Below are 18,496 nucleotides of genomic sequence, written 5' to 3'. Positions count from 1 at the left end.
ATCCTACACTATCTCTATCCGCTGTCCTACATAGAACTCTATCTAGATACGATCTCGACGATCCGACGCGGTTTGTCCAAGTCCACGTTGGCACGTTCGGATGGTCGAGTCGGAACCTATCAGACAAATGGAAACGTCTGAGCAGGTCTTTGAGGCACTTACATCCCCTTCTACTCCTATCCACTCCCACATAATCTATATGCGTGTCCAAGGTGGCGTTCCAGTCCCCTACTAACAGTAAAGGTCGTGACGTTCCCAGGAAAACCTCTAGACGTCTAAAGAAATCCGCCCGACCCGTTAAGGACGGTGCATACACTGCCATCAGACGGAAAGCACACCCGTTTGTTCCATCGACGTTCAAGACAACCAGCCTACCCTCCGGGTCTAGGAATATTGGCCTTACTTTTAGGTTCAGACGCTTCCGAAAAAGCACCGCGGTAGCACCACCACCACCCATGTTTGGCAGACAGGGAGAAAAATAAATGTCGAAATGTCCGCTAAACATGGACTTGAGGGCCCGCGGGTTACTGAGTCTGGTTTCACTGATAGCTATGACTTCTATGTTCTGTGACTTGATGTCATTTAGAAGGTAACCTTGCTTCCAAGCTGACGCCAAGCCACGTACATTTACACAACCTAATTTAAGCATAATTCAAGTCGAAATTTGTGTTTCATACACGACAGTAAAAGAGACAGATAGATAGATAGATAGATAGATAGACAGACAGACAGACAGACAGACAGACAGACAGACAGATAGATAGATAGATAGATAGATAGATAGATAGATAGATAGAAAGAGAGAGTGAGAGTGAGAGAGACAGACAGAGAAAGAGAGAGACAGAGAGACAGAGAGACAGAGAGTGTGTGTGTGTGTGTGTGTGTGTGTGTGTGTGTGTGTGTGTCTGTGTGTCTGTGTGTGTCTGTGCCTGTGTTTGTGTGTGTGTGTCTGTGTGTGTGTGTCTCTGTGTGTGTGTGAGTGAGTGGGTGTTTGTGTTCCACTTTCTATCCCTATTGTCATTTCATCAATTATCTTTATAGGCGTTACCAGACGGTGGAATTTACATCTTCGCCTCACAGCTCCATACCCATTTAACTGGGAAGAAGGTGACAATTAGACACATACGAAATGGAACAGAATTACCTCCTGTCAACTATGACGACCATTATAGCCCCCATTTCCAGATCATCAAGCTTCTTCCACGTCCTGTTCACATCCTTCCGGTTAGTAGACGCCATTCAACTAAATGCAGTGCACAGTTTTCTTTTAAGAAAAATTACGGCACTTGTTATTGTTGTTGTTGTTGTTGTTGTTGTTGTTGAGGTAGAGCACAGGTCTGCTCAGGAAGGCCTATAATAAAGTATACATAGCGGTGAATATCCTTCCATGTTTTCAGTTTCTGAGTATTGAAGCGTACATCATCCAAGCTGTCCATTTTATTTAAGTTGGTTGGTGCAATCTGAGGAAGATATAGTAGCTATTTCTAGGAGGTTGAAAGCTTAATTCTATTTTTACTTCCGTCATTACTGCATACTGATTTTGATCAAGTTATAATAAACATTTCTGCAATGGACTGGCGTCCCGTCCAGCTGGGATGGGGAGGGGGGACGCATACGCCATAGAAACCGGGAAACCGGGCCCATGAGCCTGGCTAGGCTTTGAAAGGGCGATAAAAAAAAATAATAAACGTTAGCAGTTTCGTTTGTGTCTTATCCAAAACAACTTCTAAATTTGCTTGTAAAAGGTAAGGAGTAAAACATTGCAATTCTGTAAAACACGGAGCAGAGCAAATACTGCACAAATTACTTAAACGTCATACATCTGTGTGTATGTGTGTGTGTGTGTGTGTGTGTGTGTGTGTGCGTGCGCGCGTGTGGGGAGTATGCATGTGTATACACATATATATATATGTATACGTATAGATATGTATATATGAATATATGTGTATATGCATATATATGTGCATATATATACATACATATATATGGGAGAATATACAAATAATAACAACAGACGAGGACAGGTGGTGTAAATAACAAAAGTATATATTAGTATGACGCTCGGGAATACGGAAAGTCTTTGATGTGTGTGTGTGTGTGTATGTATGTATATGTATACATATAGATATTCTATGAATGCGTTAATGAACTTCTACTGAGACAGGTATATATATATATATATATATATATATATATATATATATATATATATATATATATATATATATATATATATATATATATATATATATAAATATATATATATATATATATATATGTGTGTATGTATGTATATGTATATATATATATATATATATATATATATATATATATATATATATATATATATATATATATATATATATATATATATGTATGTATGTATGTATGTATATGTATATGTATATATATATATATATATATATATATATATATATATATATATATATATATATATATATATATATATATATATATATATATATATATAAACATACATACATATATGTATGTATGTATGTATATATATATACATACATATATATCACAAGTAGCGTTTAGAATTTACGACACCTGTCTCAGTAGAAGTTCCTTAATGCATTCATAGATTGCATCATAACATAGAATCCCCCATCATCAGGTAAAATTTTAAACAACTAAGTTTTCTATCAAGCAAGATTTCTTTTATCAATCTGGACAAAACCAATGTGAACAAATCACCTGCTTGAGATCTTATTTGTTTAAAATTTTTACCCGATGATGGTTGATTCTATGTTATGATGTAATTTTCTATGAATGCATTAACTGAATTCTACCGAGACATCTGTCGTAAATTTTAACGCCATTTTCTTTACGTTTTATATACCTACTCAACAACACAGACTAAGGCAAAAGTCAGGTCTAAAGTTTAAACTGGATTTATATTTACATATCTACAGTATCCTACCAATACTTGATGTCTTCAATGTTATTTACCTAACTGTGAGCTCTTTTGTTATCGTACCTAGCCATTTCTGGCGTCCTAGATGTTGATATGCCTTGGTTCTACCGAATCCTTATAACTAAATTACGTGTGTGTGTGTACGACAGACTTCTTTATACCTTCGATATACTAACAATTAAATTCCTGTCATACGGAATTGGTCAACTCAATACTTTGGTTAATGAAGCTTATTCAAAGTACCACGTTACGGGATTGAACCTGCCACCAAGTGCTTCCAAAGTGAAATTAATGACTGCCATTAGAGACCTTGTCAAGGAATAAATTGATGTTTAAAAAATAAACGTTATTGTTAAAACGAGCTTAAAATTTCATGTACGTAAATATTAAAATTTTCAAAGCTAAGATATTTGTATATCGCTCTTTCATCATGTAGGGAGATTCGATGGTCATTGAATGTGAATATAACACGGAGAAGAGATCAAACGCCACAATTGTAAGTACAATACATTTGTCCTATCATTATTTTGTATTCTTCATTTTTGTTTTGTGATATATTGCATAATTGTTGTGTAAGGAAGAAAATTTTGCCATCTGTTCACACAATCCTTTCCGGAAAGGGATTTAGTGAGAGTCCTGTCGGAACGTAGCTGATCTACAAGGAGAGAGGAATAGAGGTAGAGAAAGGAGGACGGGAAGTGAAGTAGAAGGATGTATATCAATGATTAACCAGATTTCATTTTGTTGACTTCGGGAGGTAAAACTGCAAAATTGACAACAGAACTTTTATTCTATAATTGCTGTTTGTTTAATATGTCGTTGTGTGTACCGAAACACATACAAAATAAACTACAAACAATATAAATATCTAATACTCTGAAATTAGTTTTTGTATTGAGTAGGGCGATACGTTCGTAGAATCCTTAGGGCACCGTGAAAAATTTCTCACATTATTTAATTAGGTTTACTAGCTATATGTGTATAGACATTGCCGGAGTTCAACTTTACCACAAAGATAAAACGAATAGCTAAAACATAATCGAGTGTATATATATATATATACAACCTATTAGCTAGAACAGCCACAATATATTTCTGATTCTATGGTAATGTAAGACACATTAATGCTTATTTTCAACCTTCTCGGTCATATACCATCAGAATTAACTTTTCTTGTCATCGAAAATCTGTTGTCAATATCAATAAATTGGAGTATTGCACTAGGTTACTTCTGTCGTTTTCACACTTCTACATAATTGGATATCTGCCCTAAGTAATCAATATTGGTCTCAGTCGGATCAGAGGGCAAAGTTAGTAATCTCATCCCTTTCATCTAAGTTTGGATGACTATGTAGATAGGTGAAAACAGCTGTAATTATTCTGCGACTAACTAACTGTCGGCTCTCTGAGTTCAAATCACGCTAATGTCAACTTTACTTTCTTCCTTTCGAAATAAGTATCAAATCAAAGTAATGGAATCGTGGGACTGTAGACCGTTGGACTGGATGCCTGGCGATATTTGTGCCTTTTGTTTGAATTCTGAGTTCAAATCTCGCCATAACCTACTTCATCCGTCACCCGATGTGGCACCACCGCCTGGCACACTGGGGACCTTCAGTGTTCAGATCAGATCTACAGTTTGAGGACATCTACTACCACTGTCTTGTTAGTCTCAGAGACCCTGGGAAGGATCACATGACCTGCCTTCCTTTGTGACAAAAAGATGTTTGCTGTTGGCACTCCGTCGCTTACGACGTCGAGGGTTCCAGTTGATCCGATCAACGGAACAGCCTGCTCGTGTAATTAACGTGCAAGTGGCTGAGCACTCCACAGACACGTGTACCCTTAACGTAGTTCTCGGGGATATTCAGCGTGACAAAGTGTGACAAGGCTGGCCCTTTGAATTACAGGCACAACAGAAACAGGAAGTAAGAATGAGAGAAAGTTGTGGTGAAAGAATACAACAGGGTTCGCCACCATCCCCTGCCGGAGCCTCGTGGAGCTTTAGGTGTTTTCGCTCAATAAACACTCACAACGCCCGGTCTTGGAATCGAAACCGCGATCCTATGACCGTGAGTCCACTGCCGTAACATCTGGGTTATTGCGTCTCCACGACAAAAAGATAACAATAAAAGAAAATTCTAGAGTGAAAGTTGTTTATAAGGAACTCGGTGTTTCTTACTCTACATATTAGGTGAATGCGTTGGGGGTCATTCCGGTCAAGGAATTCTAGCTGCGCACTAAATTACTTGATACTTTCCTATCTGTTCAGTACTGCATCAGTTACAAGTTTAACCTGTTTTATTCCGTAGTGTTTCGAGCTAAAGGCTACAGGGAATGTTTTGCACATTACGATACAGCATAACTTACAGTGTACGATTGCCATGTGAGGTCCACTACGTGACTGCTGAACATGTTAGAAATACTAGCTAAATATCCCTCAAAATAGCCTTACGTTTTTCAAAATGAAATCATAAATGCACTAAGTTTATGTAAAAGATGTGCTGGTCATTACTACCAGCTCGCCACCTTGATAGTGATAATAATAATAATCCTTTCTTATTTCTTTACTGTCCACAAGGGGCCACACATAGAGGGTACAAACAAGGACAGACAAACGGATTAAGTCGATTATACCAGTGCCTTTCATCCTTTCGGGGTCGATAAATTAAGTACCAGTTGCGCCAAAGTCGACCTCGACGGAATTTGAACTCAGAAGGTAACGGCAGATGAAATACTGTTAAGCATTTCTCCCGACGTGCTAACGTTTCTGCCAGCTCGCCACCTTTCTACTATAGACACAAGGCCTGAAATTCGTAGGGAGAGAGGCTAGTCGATTACATCGACTCCAGTGTACGTATTTTATCGTCCCGATATGATAAAATGCAAAGTCAACCCCGGCGGAATTTGAACTCAGAATACAAATGCTGGCGAAATACCGGCAAGCATTATATATGGAGTGCCGACGATTACGATTCTTCTGGCTCACCGTCTGGTAAACAATAATGAAAGTAATAGTTGTTATGTAACTATCATTGTCGTGGTCTGGGATAAGTATTCACAACTGTGTAGCAAATTAAGGGAATTAGAAGAGAGAAATATGCGCTAATGAACTACAACGCCAGCACTCAAAACTGCCCCCGCCCCCGAACAGCATCACGGACTTCATTACATTATTAGAAATGAATATAATTCTTCTTTTTTTTTTCGTTTACTTGTTTCCATCATTGGACAGCGGCTATGCTGGACCACCGAGTTAATGAATCGATCCAGCTCTTATCTTCAAGTCTGGTATATATTCTGCAGGTCTCTTTTAGCCGAATCGTTCAGCTACAAGATAGCAAACAAAACAACAGCGGTAATCAAACGGAGTGGGACAAATACAGGCACAAATCGCACAGAAATCTATCTATCTATCTATCTATCTATCTATCTATCTATCTATCTATCCATCTATCCATCTATCTATCTATCTATCTATCTATTTATCTACCTATTTATCTATTTATCTACCTATATATATATATATATATATATATATATATATATATATATATATATATATATAGATATATATATATAGATATATATATAGATAGATAGATAGATATATATAAAAAGGGCATTAACTGTGTATTAATACCTCACGCTATCGAGGGACTTCCCTCGATAGCGTGAGGTATTAATACACAGTTAATGCCCTTTTTATATATATTTAAATATATCTATGGAGAAACGATGAATCTTTTCATTACGAAATTTTTCGTTATATTTTCATTATGAGGTTTTTTCACGCTGACTACTTGATAAATTCTTATAAAGAATTTATCCTATATTATATTATAGATAGATAGATAGATAGATAGATAGATAGATAGATAGATAGATAGATAGATAGATAGATAGATAGATAGATAGATAAAAATAAATGATAAGAGGCGTTATGTAATCAGTTTCATTAATTTACTGTGTTTGAAGTATATTGAAGTTCCAGTAACGGGTTATTAGTACCATCATGACTACGCGGAATCACTACGTATGTGTGTATGCATGTGTGTATGCGTGTATGTACGTGTGTGTGCACACATGTATATATGTATGTATGTATACGAAGGGTTTTTATGCAGTCTCTGTCTAGCATATTCACTTACTTTTGACTGCTATGGCCCCAGAGTAAGCAAATTGCTTGATCCAGGACTATAGCAGCTTAAAGTATCTCACAATGGGACTAAACAGGAAACTGCGTGGTTGCAAAGACATACCTTGATAACACCTGACCAGACTGCTATCAGTGAAAATGTATACCCCTTTTCTTGTTATCCTGCTCTTAGAAATGAAAGAAAGAACTGTTTTGTTTTTGTGTTTTGTTTTTGTTTTTATTCTCTCTATTTACGAGCGAACATGTTTGTTAGTAATTATGTATTGTTTACACACGTTCAATACCAAAACGTGAATGTATTGCGTCTGAGCTCAGTTTTCCTTGTGTGAAGCTGTTAAATTTTATTTTCACACTGCATATGGCGTCCATATAATTGTTAGTTCTAGTCATAACAATATTTGAACTGCGTTCTTCTGCAAGCTTGTATTATTTATAAAGATTATGGTTATTAACCCTGTAAGTTCATTGCTCTAATAGAGAAGTAAGTCAACGGGGTGGCGATTTTTATCGAGGTGAATGGGACTAATGAAAATTAAGCAACATTGTTTGAAATAATGATCATTCGACCATTAGAAAACGAGAAAAAATTTACATTGTAGTCAGCTGTGATATCCAAGAGGGGGCGCAATGTGACTACGAGTGTTTCTAACATTAACAAATGAAATCAATATTCAACTGAATGCTAAATAAATTGCTAATTTTTCTATTTTCAGGGTGGATTTGCTATAACTGATGAGATGTGTGTTAGCTATTTACATTATTACCCGAATACGAATCTAGAAGTTTGCAAAAGCTCTATTGAAACGAAAACGCTAAATAAATGGTTCGAATTTATCAGAAGGTAACCAAATACATATTACATTAAACTCGTTTTGTATAATGTATTGCTATTTTTTTATGTATTACAGTGACATGGTTGATTGTTACACACCCACTCACAAACACTTTACAGTTGCCTTCTCTTATCTCTCTGCATCTTCTACCGCTACCGGAAAGACTTTAGCTCCTCATAGCTAACTGGACTAATACCATCTCCTCCTTGGCTTATCTGTCTTATCTCTTCCCCTCCTCGTCGCTAGAAGGTTGCGTGTGGTGAGATCCACCCCAGGCGACTTTTGTGGGGGCGGCATTTTTGAATCTGCAGTATAAGCCTTGTATATGCTTGTGGGCTCGGGAGAGGGAGAGGCAAAGTCAAGGGCTGAACCCAGTGGTACACACTCTAGTTACGCCACTGCCTTCTTGTCACTTCTGTTACTACCAGCATCTTACTATGTCCAGCTCTTCCTTCACAAAACATTGTTTCTTTGTAATATTTTCTGAAATCACTCCTACCTGCAGATAGAATCAATATCGTTGATCCAAAAGGGCCTACTATTCAAGAACAGGTAAAATCTACCCGTACTGTCTTCATTAATGCAGTTTCTCTCAAATGGTTTCGTTGACCAGCGGAATCAGGTGATTGTGCTCGGATGTAATTATATTCATTTCTGTGATTAAAACCTCAACTTCTGCCTTTCTGATTAATTTACCTCGATGGAAGACGGCTAGATAGACTTCTCCAACGGTAATGTGCTGCTACGCCCCTTTCAACCTAATTCTTTATCTTTCGCACAATGCTAAAACGAAGAAAAAAAAAATACTAAAACAAGGGACATAACTTTGATATGATAAAACCTTATTTAAGTCCCATTATTCTTTTATTCTATTTTTTAAAACTAACACGATATTTTATAATCCGATATATATTCACATATTATTTTGAGAAAACAGGATTTTCATTACTTCGTTGGTCCGACATTGCATTTTATCCTTTCGAATATTGGTAAAACATGTACACATATACATACTCATATACAGGTTTCTAAATGTCTAGAAAGTATGAAAAACAGAGTGTGGGCGTGTGTATGTGTGTGCATGCGCGCGTTTGTGAGTGTGTGTGCGCGCGCGTTTGTGAGTGTGTGTGTAATCTCTCCCAAATATAACACTTGTGTTTATCTTCCGAATTAATATTACCCTGCACAGGATGGCGAGCTAGCAAAATCGTTATCACGCCGAGCAAAATGCTTAGTGGCGCTTCGTCCGTCTCTACTCCCTCTTCGAAATTGCTGGCCTTGTACCAAACTTTGAAGCTAGTATTAGACCACACAAGATTCGTAAGGGGCACATAACGAGTTGACGGGAAAATTATTAATACTTATTAAGAAATTGCTTCACGAGTTCGCTGCTAGCAATGTTTCCTTATCTTATTTATCTTGACTTGCTTGATATAGCAAATGACTGTACTTGCAAATTATTACCAACTTTTCTATTAAAAGAAATTTTTTAAAAAAGAAGCTAAATTAGCTGATATAATGAAAGACGAAAATTGTTATGGTCACGACTGGAACGTCGTTCATCAAATGTCTTCTAGATGAGGTCTGACTTGGTGCTGAACAATAGCTAGAAATAGGGTTTCAAATTACAAGTATTACAATCATTAATGTATTTAGAATAGCCCGTATCATGGAAAATCGATCTATTTTAAACTGTGTTGTGTGTGTGTGTGTGTGTGTGTGTGTGTGTGTGTGTGTGTGTGTGTGTGTGTGTGTGTGTGTGTGTGTGTGTGTGTGTGTGCGTATTATATATATAAACAGTATGCATATATATGGTATATATATAATTAATGTGTGCGTGCGTTACATAAATAATATTTTCAGAATTAAATCAAAAGACAACAAACGGAAAATATACGCATACAAAAATATTAGAGATAACAACCTATTTCAACACACATTGCTAATGCGCTAAAGGCCCTCGTAAAAGTTATAAAACTTATTTATAATGATATTTTTATTCAACTTGCGGAGAGATCAATCCATCGTGAGAGCTTCCACGGAGGTAATCAATCTACCGTCCTCCATGGAAGGGCACTATGGATTATATAGTCTCGTAAAGTCTACGTCTGAAAAGAGAATCGATATGGTCACTTTTTAATTTACTATGACCACAGGTTTAGTCGATCAGCTTTGAATTGAGGTTAAGCAGCAATTGATCCTTTTGTTGAAACAAAAATTGTATTCCACTGATTTTTTTGTTTATTCACATCTTTTTTCAAATTCTTTGTCCTGTTGTGTATATGCTACTCTTTGTGTCCTATTTTCTATGTACTTTGTCTACGTCCTACTTATTGTCCTCTTGTCGATGTCCTACTTTCTATGCCCTTCGTCAATGTCCTATTTTTTATGTTCTGTTCTCTGTTCTATTTTCCATAACGTTTTATTCGCGTCGTATTTTCTGCCACATTTCAAACGTTATCTCAAATTCTTCCTGTTGCAGATGGGACGTTGATAAAATAGATCTATCCAAGGGCTACCGTAATAGCTACAACTCCGTCAGATGGACGCCTTTAACCTCACACCTACTTAACAAACTCTACGAGATTTCGCCTCTATCCATGCAGTGTAACCAATCAGACGGCAGAAGGTTTCCAGTGAGTACAATTTCATCATATATAAAAGAAATAACTTGTGAGGATGGCAGACTTGACAAAGACCCAGACAAAATAGCTCGTGACACTTACATTTATTTATGTTATAGATTCAAATCCTTATAGTCCCTAGTTTGATTTTTATTCTTCTAGGCGAATCAAATCATTGAAGTGCTGGATCAGTTTAATGAAATTTCACCCTTAAGTGGTCTGCCTTCATATACATATATATATTTGCATCATATAGCTACCAGTTCTGCCGCCTCTAAAAATTGTATCACCGCTTTCTCTGCCCAACTTTGTAGAATCCGCCAACATATTAACATTTTTCAATCCAGACAGCTCTGTTCGCAAAGAATTCAGTTGAGAGAGAGAGAGAGAGCCTCTTCATTTACTAAAGGCTTCGCCTTCAACATCACTAATTCAATTAACAGTAAGCTTGAGAGCATCTTTAAAAGAGGATATGAACCGCCTAATCTCTTAAAGCGACTCAGAGACTCGGTCCTTACAAATAGTCAGGAGGTCTTTCAGATTCACCTCCAATAGTCATGAACATTATTCAACTATATATATATATATATATATATATATATATATATATATATATATATATATCCGATCGGGTTGCTTGGACGGATTCCCGTAACTCTTTGTCGCCATCCAAATCTATTATTCATATGAATTTGATGTGGGATCTTGAGTCAAAATGAATCGTCCATTAGATGATTACACAACTGTAAACGCCACTCCTATGGATGCGTTGCAGTTACTCCCTTGATACAGATTGGTGATCCTGACTGTTGATTTTTCAGGATTCCTCCGCTCAGCATCAATGCAAGAATCTCCATTGGCTCAGTTGACTTCCGCTACCTCTTCCCAATCTGCCAATCTGCAGTCCCATGAGTTTGCCATATTCTTGGTAGGGTAGCTGAACGGGCGCTATGTCTTGCTAAAGAGCATCCCGTAACTATGCAGGGTACGGTCGTCATTCCGTGAGGTATTTTCAAACCTGCATGGCCTAAATTTTTATTCAGCTAAATCCCAGAAAATAGTTGCATATAATAGGCCTCGCAATTTCTGATTTCTGACGATCTTACAAACATAACATTGCCAAAACATCAACACAAAGTGTAGGGCTTCTTGTTAGTTCTAAGAAATATTTCAAAGCTGATATATTATTAACTTTCTAAAAAGCTCAAGTAAGACCTACTACTCATACATATACAGAAGTTAGTGCTGCTACTGCTGCTGCCAAGCGGACATCGTAGATCAGTGGTTCTCAACCGGGGCCCATATGACTCTTGAGGGTCCATATAAGATTTTGGAGGTCCACACAACAATATTGTAAATTTAAGATTCACAATAGTATGTTATGGGTTCTTGAAAAATGTTTGATTTAAATGTATCTACTGGTATGTATTGCAAGAAACAGCCAGGTTTCTTTCTCTAACATTTTACATAATTCAACCTACGCAAGTCAATGTGTGTAAAACAAAATAGGAATTTTCAAAGTTTCTATAAAACTAGTTTATAAACATTGAATGGCTATGGGGGCTCCATCAGAATAAAATTGTAATTAAAGGAGTTCATAGTTGTGACCATTGTATATTGAGTTCAAGAAAAGTCCCATGTATGACTACCTTCTTCAATTTGCCATTTTCATTATTAAGGCAACAGATGTGATTTTAAATACATTTGGCTGCTATTTCTAGCAGATTATATGACCATGTAGAGTAAGGATGTTTCAACTGAATGGCAGCATATGGTGTATGGGTATTATGTTTACACCCACCTCCATCCCACCTCATCCTTCTTCTTAGTCATCCTGCCTCTATTTCATCCGGTAGCATCGTTTTCGTGTTTCTTCGATTCTTAGATTTATTCATTAGTTCTTCTGAAATCAACAGACATGTTCTGGGCATAAATCCAATCAATAGCATTCAAAATAACATTGAGAAATCTGTTTTTTATTAATGCCTGCAAACATTGGAACCTGCCCCTGCATAATGTCAACTGGATAGCAAGTACACGCATACACACACACACACACAGAGGCACACACACACACACACACACATACACACACACACTATATATATGTGTGTATGTGTGTGTGTATGTGTGTGTGTATGTGTGTGTGCGTGTGTGTGTCTGTATATATGTATATGTATGCATGTATGTACCTTCACACACACACACACACACACACACACACACAAGCTAACATACACTGCACTGTACTATACATATAAACGTTTCTAGCTTTATTTGATATCTTAGCACTACTAAATATGCATGTAGGAGTTGGTTTTTGTATTACTGCGTATGTGTGTGTACTGTTAGGGTGTGAATGCATATGTACCTATAGTCCATACACATTCATAAATGCAGGAATGTTTACACATGCACACATACGAACACACACACACAATCACATATACCGAAGAAAATGGTTAATGAGTCATCAGGAGTTATATCAGTGGTAGTCACAGTGATGATTGTACAGGTGTTTTGTGGGAGCAGTTGTTGGTTATAGAGGTGTTCTGGGGGCGTTAATGGAAGTACATTTTCTAATGTGGTCTTTAGTGTAATTGTTAACGCCTAACAGCATATAGCCGAGCATTCCTTTAGACCAGGGGTCGACGAACCGGGGGTAAATTACCCCAAGTGGGGTAAAAATGAAATTCTTGGGGATAATGAGGACTCATTAGACATAAGCAAAATTATATGAAAAACGTGTTCCTTGTTACGGCAGAATTTTTTCTTCTGGCAACATTGCATCTGCCCAATGTAACAGACTTGTAATTAGATTCATATAAATAGATTCAATAAACCTTTCGAATTAAAAGAATCTATGATTTTCTTCCTTTTAAATCAAGGGTGTAAGGTTGGCGTAAATAAATATATTTTGGGTAATTGGTTAAAAATGTTCCTCGACCCTTGCTTTAAACCATCGACCTTTCACTCTCATCCTCCTTATTCACTACGCCGCCACCTCAAGTATAAGCATGAATTTAAATTTAACGTAGGCGTGCCTCCACCATTGTTTACATATACAAACTTTTATATTTCGCATATACACATATATGCATAATTAACTTCGTTTATCATGAGAGCAGGTGTTTAAGAAACACCGTGATGAGATAAATTAGTGATAAATAAAGTATCATGCTTTTTATGAATGGAACAGACGGTAGATTCATTGATATCAAACTCGCGCCCCACAGCAACGAATCTGTCACGCATGTTTTGCTTTTTTATCGCTACCTTCTCTTGTAGGAAATTCAATCGTCTGCATCGATTGTTAAGTATCAAGCGCCTTCATATCTTTTCTGCTCGCTGGCCTTATGTCGATAAGTACGAGTACGTGAAAATGTATGAAAATGAAAAGATACGCAACTTCGCAGCATGGTCATGTAAACCCAAGAGATAGTTTGTGAATTCTGGGCAGCTGAATATTGTGAGTAGTCGCTGGGACACGTCTTTTGCGGTAGAAGCAGAGCCTTCGACTGATCGCTGATTTATGTTACCTCAGACAATCCGTAATAAGCGTAATATGGTTTACAATTATGCGTACCGTGTTATCCCAGATAAGTGCTGAATGAATCAGTGATAAACGAGGCTACATTTAATTCATTTCCTCTTTTTCTACAGCAACTAATCTCCTCTTTTACACTGATACACAATGTTATGCTGTTGTTTACCGCATCTGCTTTTCACTCTGATATGTACACAATGGTGCTGTCTACCATATCTCATCCTTACTTTAGATACTCACACATTGGCATATAAGTGTTTCTGTACTTTTATTTGCCTCAGAGAATCATATAATGACAGAATGGTGTCTCACATATACCCTCTGTGCCTTCATATGTGTGAGTTGCTCAATGTGTGTATATAGGTGTTACTGTTTGGTTATATATTGATGTTACTGAATGACTTTTCGAAGAATTTGGTAGTTGATGTTATCAACTAGCATCCATAAACTCTGCCGTTAGCTTATCCGATGGGATATCTCTTCCACTTATCTCAAACAATGCTCTCTGAGCTACACCTATCCTCACCAAACGCTTAGCTAACTACTCTCTCGCTCTCCAAATGTGTATTTTGATATTCGGAAGCCGGTTACAGTGCATTCTTCTCCGTTTTAAGACTATATCAAATGATTTGAAGTAGATTTTGTCTTAATTTCTAACAGATCGGGAGAACACATAGAAACTCCTCCCCCTTACTTCATTTTCTTCTAATCTAGAGTTACAGGGGACGGTAAATCGGATTTTAATAGTTTTAGCTAGTATCTCAGTACAAATGACATACGAGGGGGATGCCGAAAAGTTCCTCGCTTTAAGGGTCTCGCAAAAGGCCTGGCTGGAGGCCCAACCTTCCGAGTTCTTTTTCAGGACATAGAAAAACTGAAGGACCACTGCAATAAGTGTGTGAACCTGAGAGGGGAATATGGTGGATAAAATCATAATTAACTGATCCTCCTGTATTTTCTTTTGTCCAAAGCCAGGAACGTTTCAGCACCCCGTCGAACATACATACATTCACACATACATACATACATACATACATACATACATACATACATACATACTCAACATCTATATGTATACACATATGAGAGAGTAGGGTGTGATTTCAGTGAGGGGTGGTATACATGGCTACCATAACGAAAATGGTCTGCTGCTGCTAATGGAACGAATACAAACATTACGAACGCAATAAATGTTCCCATGGGATTTCGTAAATACATTATTTTAAGATAAGATGTATACGATATACTATAGTTGATTTTCTTTTCTTTTCTTTTCTTTTTTTTTTTTTTACTTTGTTTTGTCTTTTTAACCTCGGGTTAGCATTAATCGAGCAGACATTGATAAAAGACACCCTCGCCGTGACATGCCTGGATTTTTGTATAGCAGAGCGTACATGCGTGCGTAGTAAACAGCATTAAATGATTTGGATAAGATATGACGAAATACTATAGTTATTGTTATCATTATGTTTAGCCCTAATTTAGGAGGCGGCAAGCAGGCACGTGATGGAAGGCTTTCCAACCATAATAACTATACTGTCTTTTTGTATATCAGACACTAAAGTGACCAGTACACACTCCGACTGTTATGGCGAGTAATTCGTGGGAGATTTTCTTGCTATTTCTGACAGTTTGAGCACCCTCTCAGAGCTGACATCCGTTTCTTCTAGTACGTGTACATGCAAGTTTCTGTGTGTATGCGTACGCATGCGTGCATTAATCAATGTCTTTATATTGATGTTACTTTATGTGATTTGAAGGTCATTTGACTGCTATTATTAGTAGGTCTAGCTACTATGGAGAGACACGCCTCCGCTGAATTATGATTAGCCTGATGGTAATCGCAAGTTAGCCTTGACCTCATGTCTTTTTGTATATAAGAGACTACACTATGTCCTTCCTCTTTAGAATGGTAGAATGAATGATTTTTAATGAGAATTGACTGATATTTCTAACTTGAACAGACATGAAAGTCTCCAGTTTGTAACCAACCTTCTTCATGTACATCTGTGACTACATTCTTTAATGTATTCTTCCGTTTTTAAGGAGTGGGGTATTATTTGAAAGAGCTTTGTCCCCTATTTTTCAAGCTGTGACAGACCTGCATTTTTTTTTATATCAGCGTCTACATTCTCTATTGTGTCATTCGTGATTTAAGGGAGATTTGGCTGATATTTCTAGCAGTTAGAGCGACTGCTAAGAGTTTTTCATCTCTGTGTACTACTGACTTTTCATGTTAATTGTTGTATACATGTGTCTGCCTGTGTATGTATTGGTGTTATTGTTTATCTATACATTGATGCTATACTATGTAGTCCCAGGTCTGTATTAACTTAATAAATCTATAATGAACGTTATTTAGGCAGTGATCATCCTGTCATTGTATTGTGCATTATTTATTGTATATTACATAACAATATCTCATTCTTCAAGACAGTAGAATGTGGCCTGATGGAGTTCATACAGCTAAGCTAGTGCGCACTTATATGCTTACTCTTGATTCGAAATTAAGGGGTAGCAAAATGCTGGTAGAATAGTTTAATCATTCTAGTGATCGTGAGAAGTAAGCATGTGGTATGAGTTAATCTTTTATGGACCTTTGTAATTCATCATTCCAAGAATTAGAACACAACCCAGAGTAAAGCACGAAACTCGAATAAACGAATGAGGATCTTCAGGAACAATTAATCCGGAAGAAATATTGTAGAATATCAAAAAATTTTATTGCCATGGGGAATGGAAAGTCTAGTTTCGTTCTTTTCTCTCAACAAAGAAAGGCTAATAAAACTGATGGCAGTCAATGACAACGAAGTCAAAAATATCTGTGTTTTTATCTGCTTTCCACTAATAATGGTTTCAAATTTTGGCGCAAGGCCAGAAATTTCCATTGACCTCAGAGTTTAACCGGTACTTATTTTATCGACTTCGAAAGGAAGAAACGTACAATCAACCTCGGCGGAATTTGAACTCAGAGCGTAAAGACGGACGAAATGCCGCAAAGCATTTTGTCCGGCATGCTTACGGTTCTCCTAGCTCACCACCTCCTGCTTTCCACTAATAACAGCAATGAAAACTTACCGGCCTTGTACTAACTCAATATTTTCATTTAAGAAATGGTTCATTAATTGTCGTTCTTTTTCTGCCTCTTCTCTATGTTTTAGGGTAACTGGGAAGGAATGCCACAAACAGAGATTACACTGCCATTGAAACCACCCGAACGTGACTGCGACTGTACTCTTAATAATCCGGAGAAAGACAATGTAATTGCATAATATCTATACTTAACGTTATGATATCCAGGCCAGTAGCAAAAGTCTTCTCTTTAGAACAAAACACTAGCACCTTTTGCCTCCAGACCACCTATTAGCACAATAATCCAAACAGCCTTAGTAGATGAGTTCATATTTATGCTAAAATAATATTGCTTGCTGCTTGCAGTGATGACTGTGTTGTATTTATTTAAATAAAGGAAGTTATCAATGTTTGTTTCATTCGTTTTCAATTAATTCATAAAACTATTCTCTATGAGTGATGAATTGTTTTGTATATATTTATGCGTCATCAGTGTGTTGTTTTCTCCAGTGCGTTGTTATTTCGAACTCAATATTGAATCGGTAATCTTTCATGGATGACGTGAGATGAAGTGTTTTGCTTCAGAACACAACGCACCACCCGGTCTAAGAATTGAAATCACGATATCGCGACTGAGAGTGCAATATCTTAACCACTAGCCCATGCGCCCTCACACATGAAAATGTATATACAACTGCATATACACGTAGAAGTCTGTGTGTGTGTGTGTGTGTGTATGTGTGTGTGTGTGTGTGTGTGTGTGTGTGTGTGTGTGTGTGTGTGTGTGTGTTGGAAGGGGTATATATGCAAGTAATCTTGAACGACAACAATATGAGCGAGCCACTCACTATTGCTGCTAACTGCTTTAGAAAAAACCCATGCACATCTAAACGGGCCTTCATGTGGTGTACAACACCCAAGAATAAATTTGATTAATGTCTTGTCCACATTCAGGTAACATCAGACCGGAATCTTAAAATTCTCAACTTTACTTTTTCCAGTTAATGGTATTAGCCATCATCTTTCTCTCCCTCTTTCTCTCTATCTGTCTATCTATCTGTCTCTGTCTCTGTCTCTCTCTCTCTCTCCCTCTCTCTCTCTCTCTCTCTCTCTCTCTCTCTCTCTCTCTCTCTCTCTCTCTCTCTCTCTCTCTCTCTCTCTCTCTCTCTTGATGGTACAACAATCACACGAATGACTGAGCAACTGAAATACTTGAACGTATATCTCATGTCATGTTGAAGAACTGCTTCGCTTCGTGGTATCTACAGTAGCCGCGATAATATAAGGAACAGGAAGAACAAGTGTATTGAAATAGTTATT

The 18,496-nt window shown here is 37.2% G+C and overlaps 1 protein-coding gene across 1 annotated transcript in view; it reads left to right on the top strand.

The window, feature by feature from the left end:
• Nucleotides 1–17,588, top strand: part of LOC106875923 (dopamine beta-hydroxylase) — a 64,908-nt gene extending 47,320 nt beyond the window's left edge. Inside the window, exons 9-13 of the mRNA XM_089359850.1 lie at nt 1,042–1,224; nt 3,378–3,437; nt 7,814–7,941; nt 10,416–10,569; nt 17,266–17,588. Of these exons, the coding sequence (XP_089215976.1) occupies nt 1,042–1,224; nt 3,378–3,437; nt 7,814–7,941; nt 10,416–10,569; nt 17,266–17,376 (636 nt within the window). The 3' untranslated portion in view covers nt 17,377–17,588. The remainder of the gene's footprint in view (nt 1–1,041; nt 1,225–3,377; nt 3,438–7,813; nt 7,942–10,415; nt 10,570–17,265) is intronic.
• The last annotated feature ends 908 nt before the right edge of the window (nt 17,589–18,496 follow it).

This window comes from Octopus bimaculoides, chromosome 1, assembly GCF_046866305.1.
Source record: "Octopus bimaculoides isolate indiv1 chromosome 1, ASM4686630v1, whole genome shotgun sequence".
Lineage (NCBI taxonomy): Eukaryota > Metazoa > Mollusca > Cephalopoda > Octopoda > Octopodidae > Octopus > Octopus bimaculoides.
The sequence above is the reverse complement of the archived record's forward strand: the minus strand, read 5'-3'. Positions and strand labels throughout refer to the sequence as shown.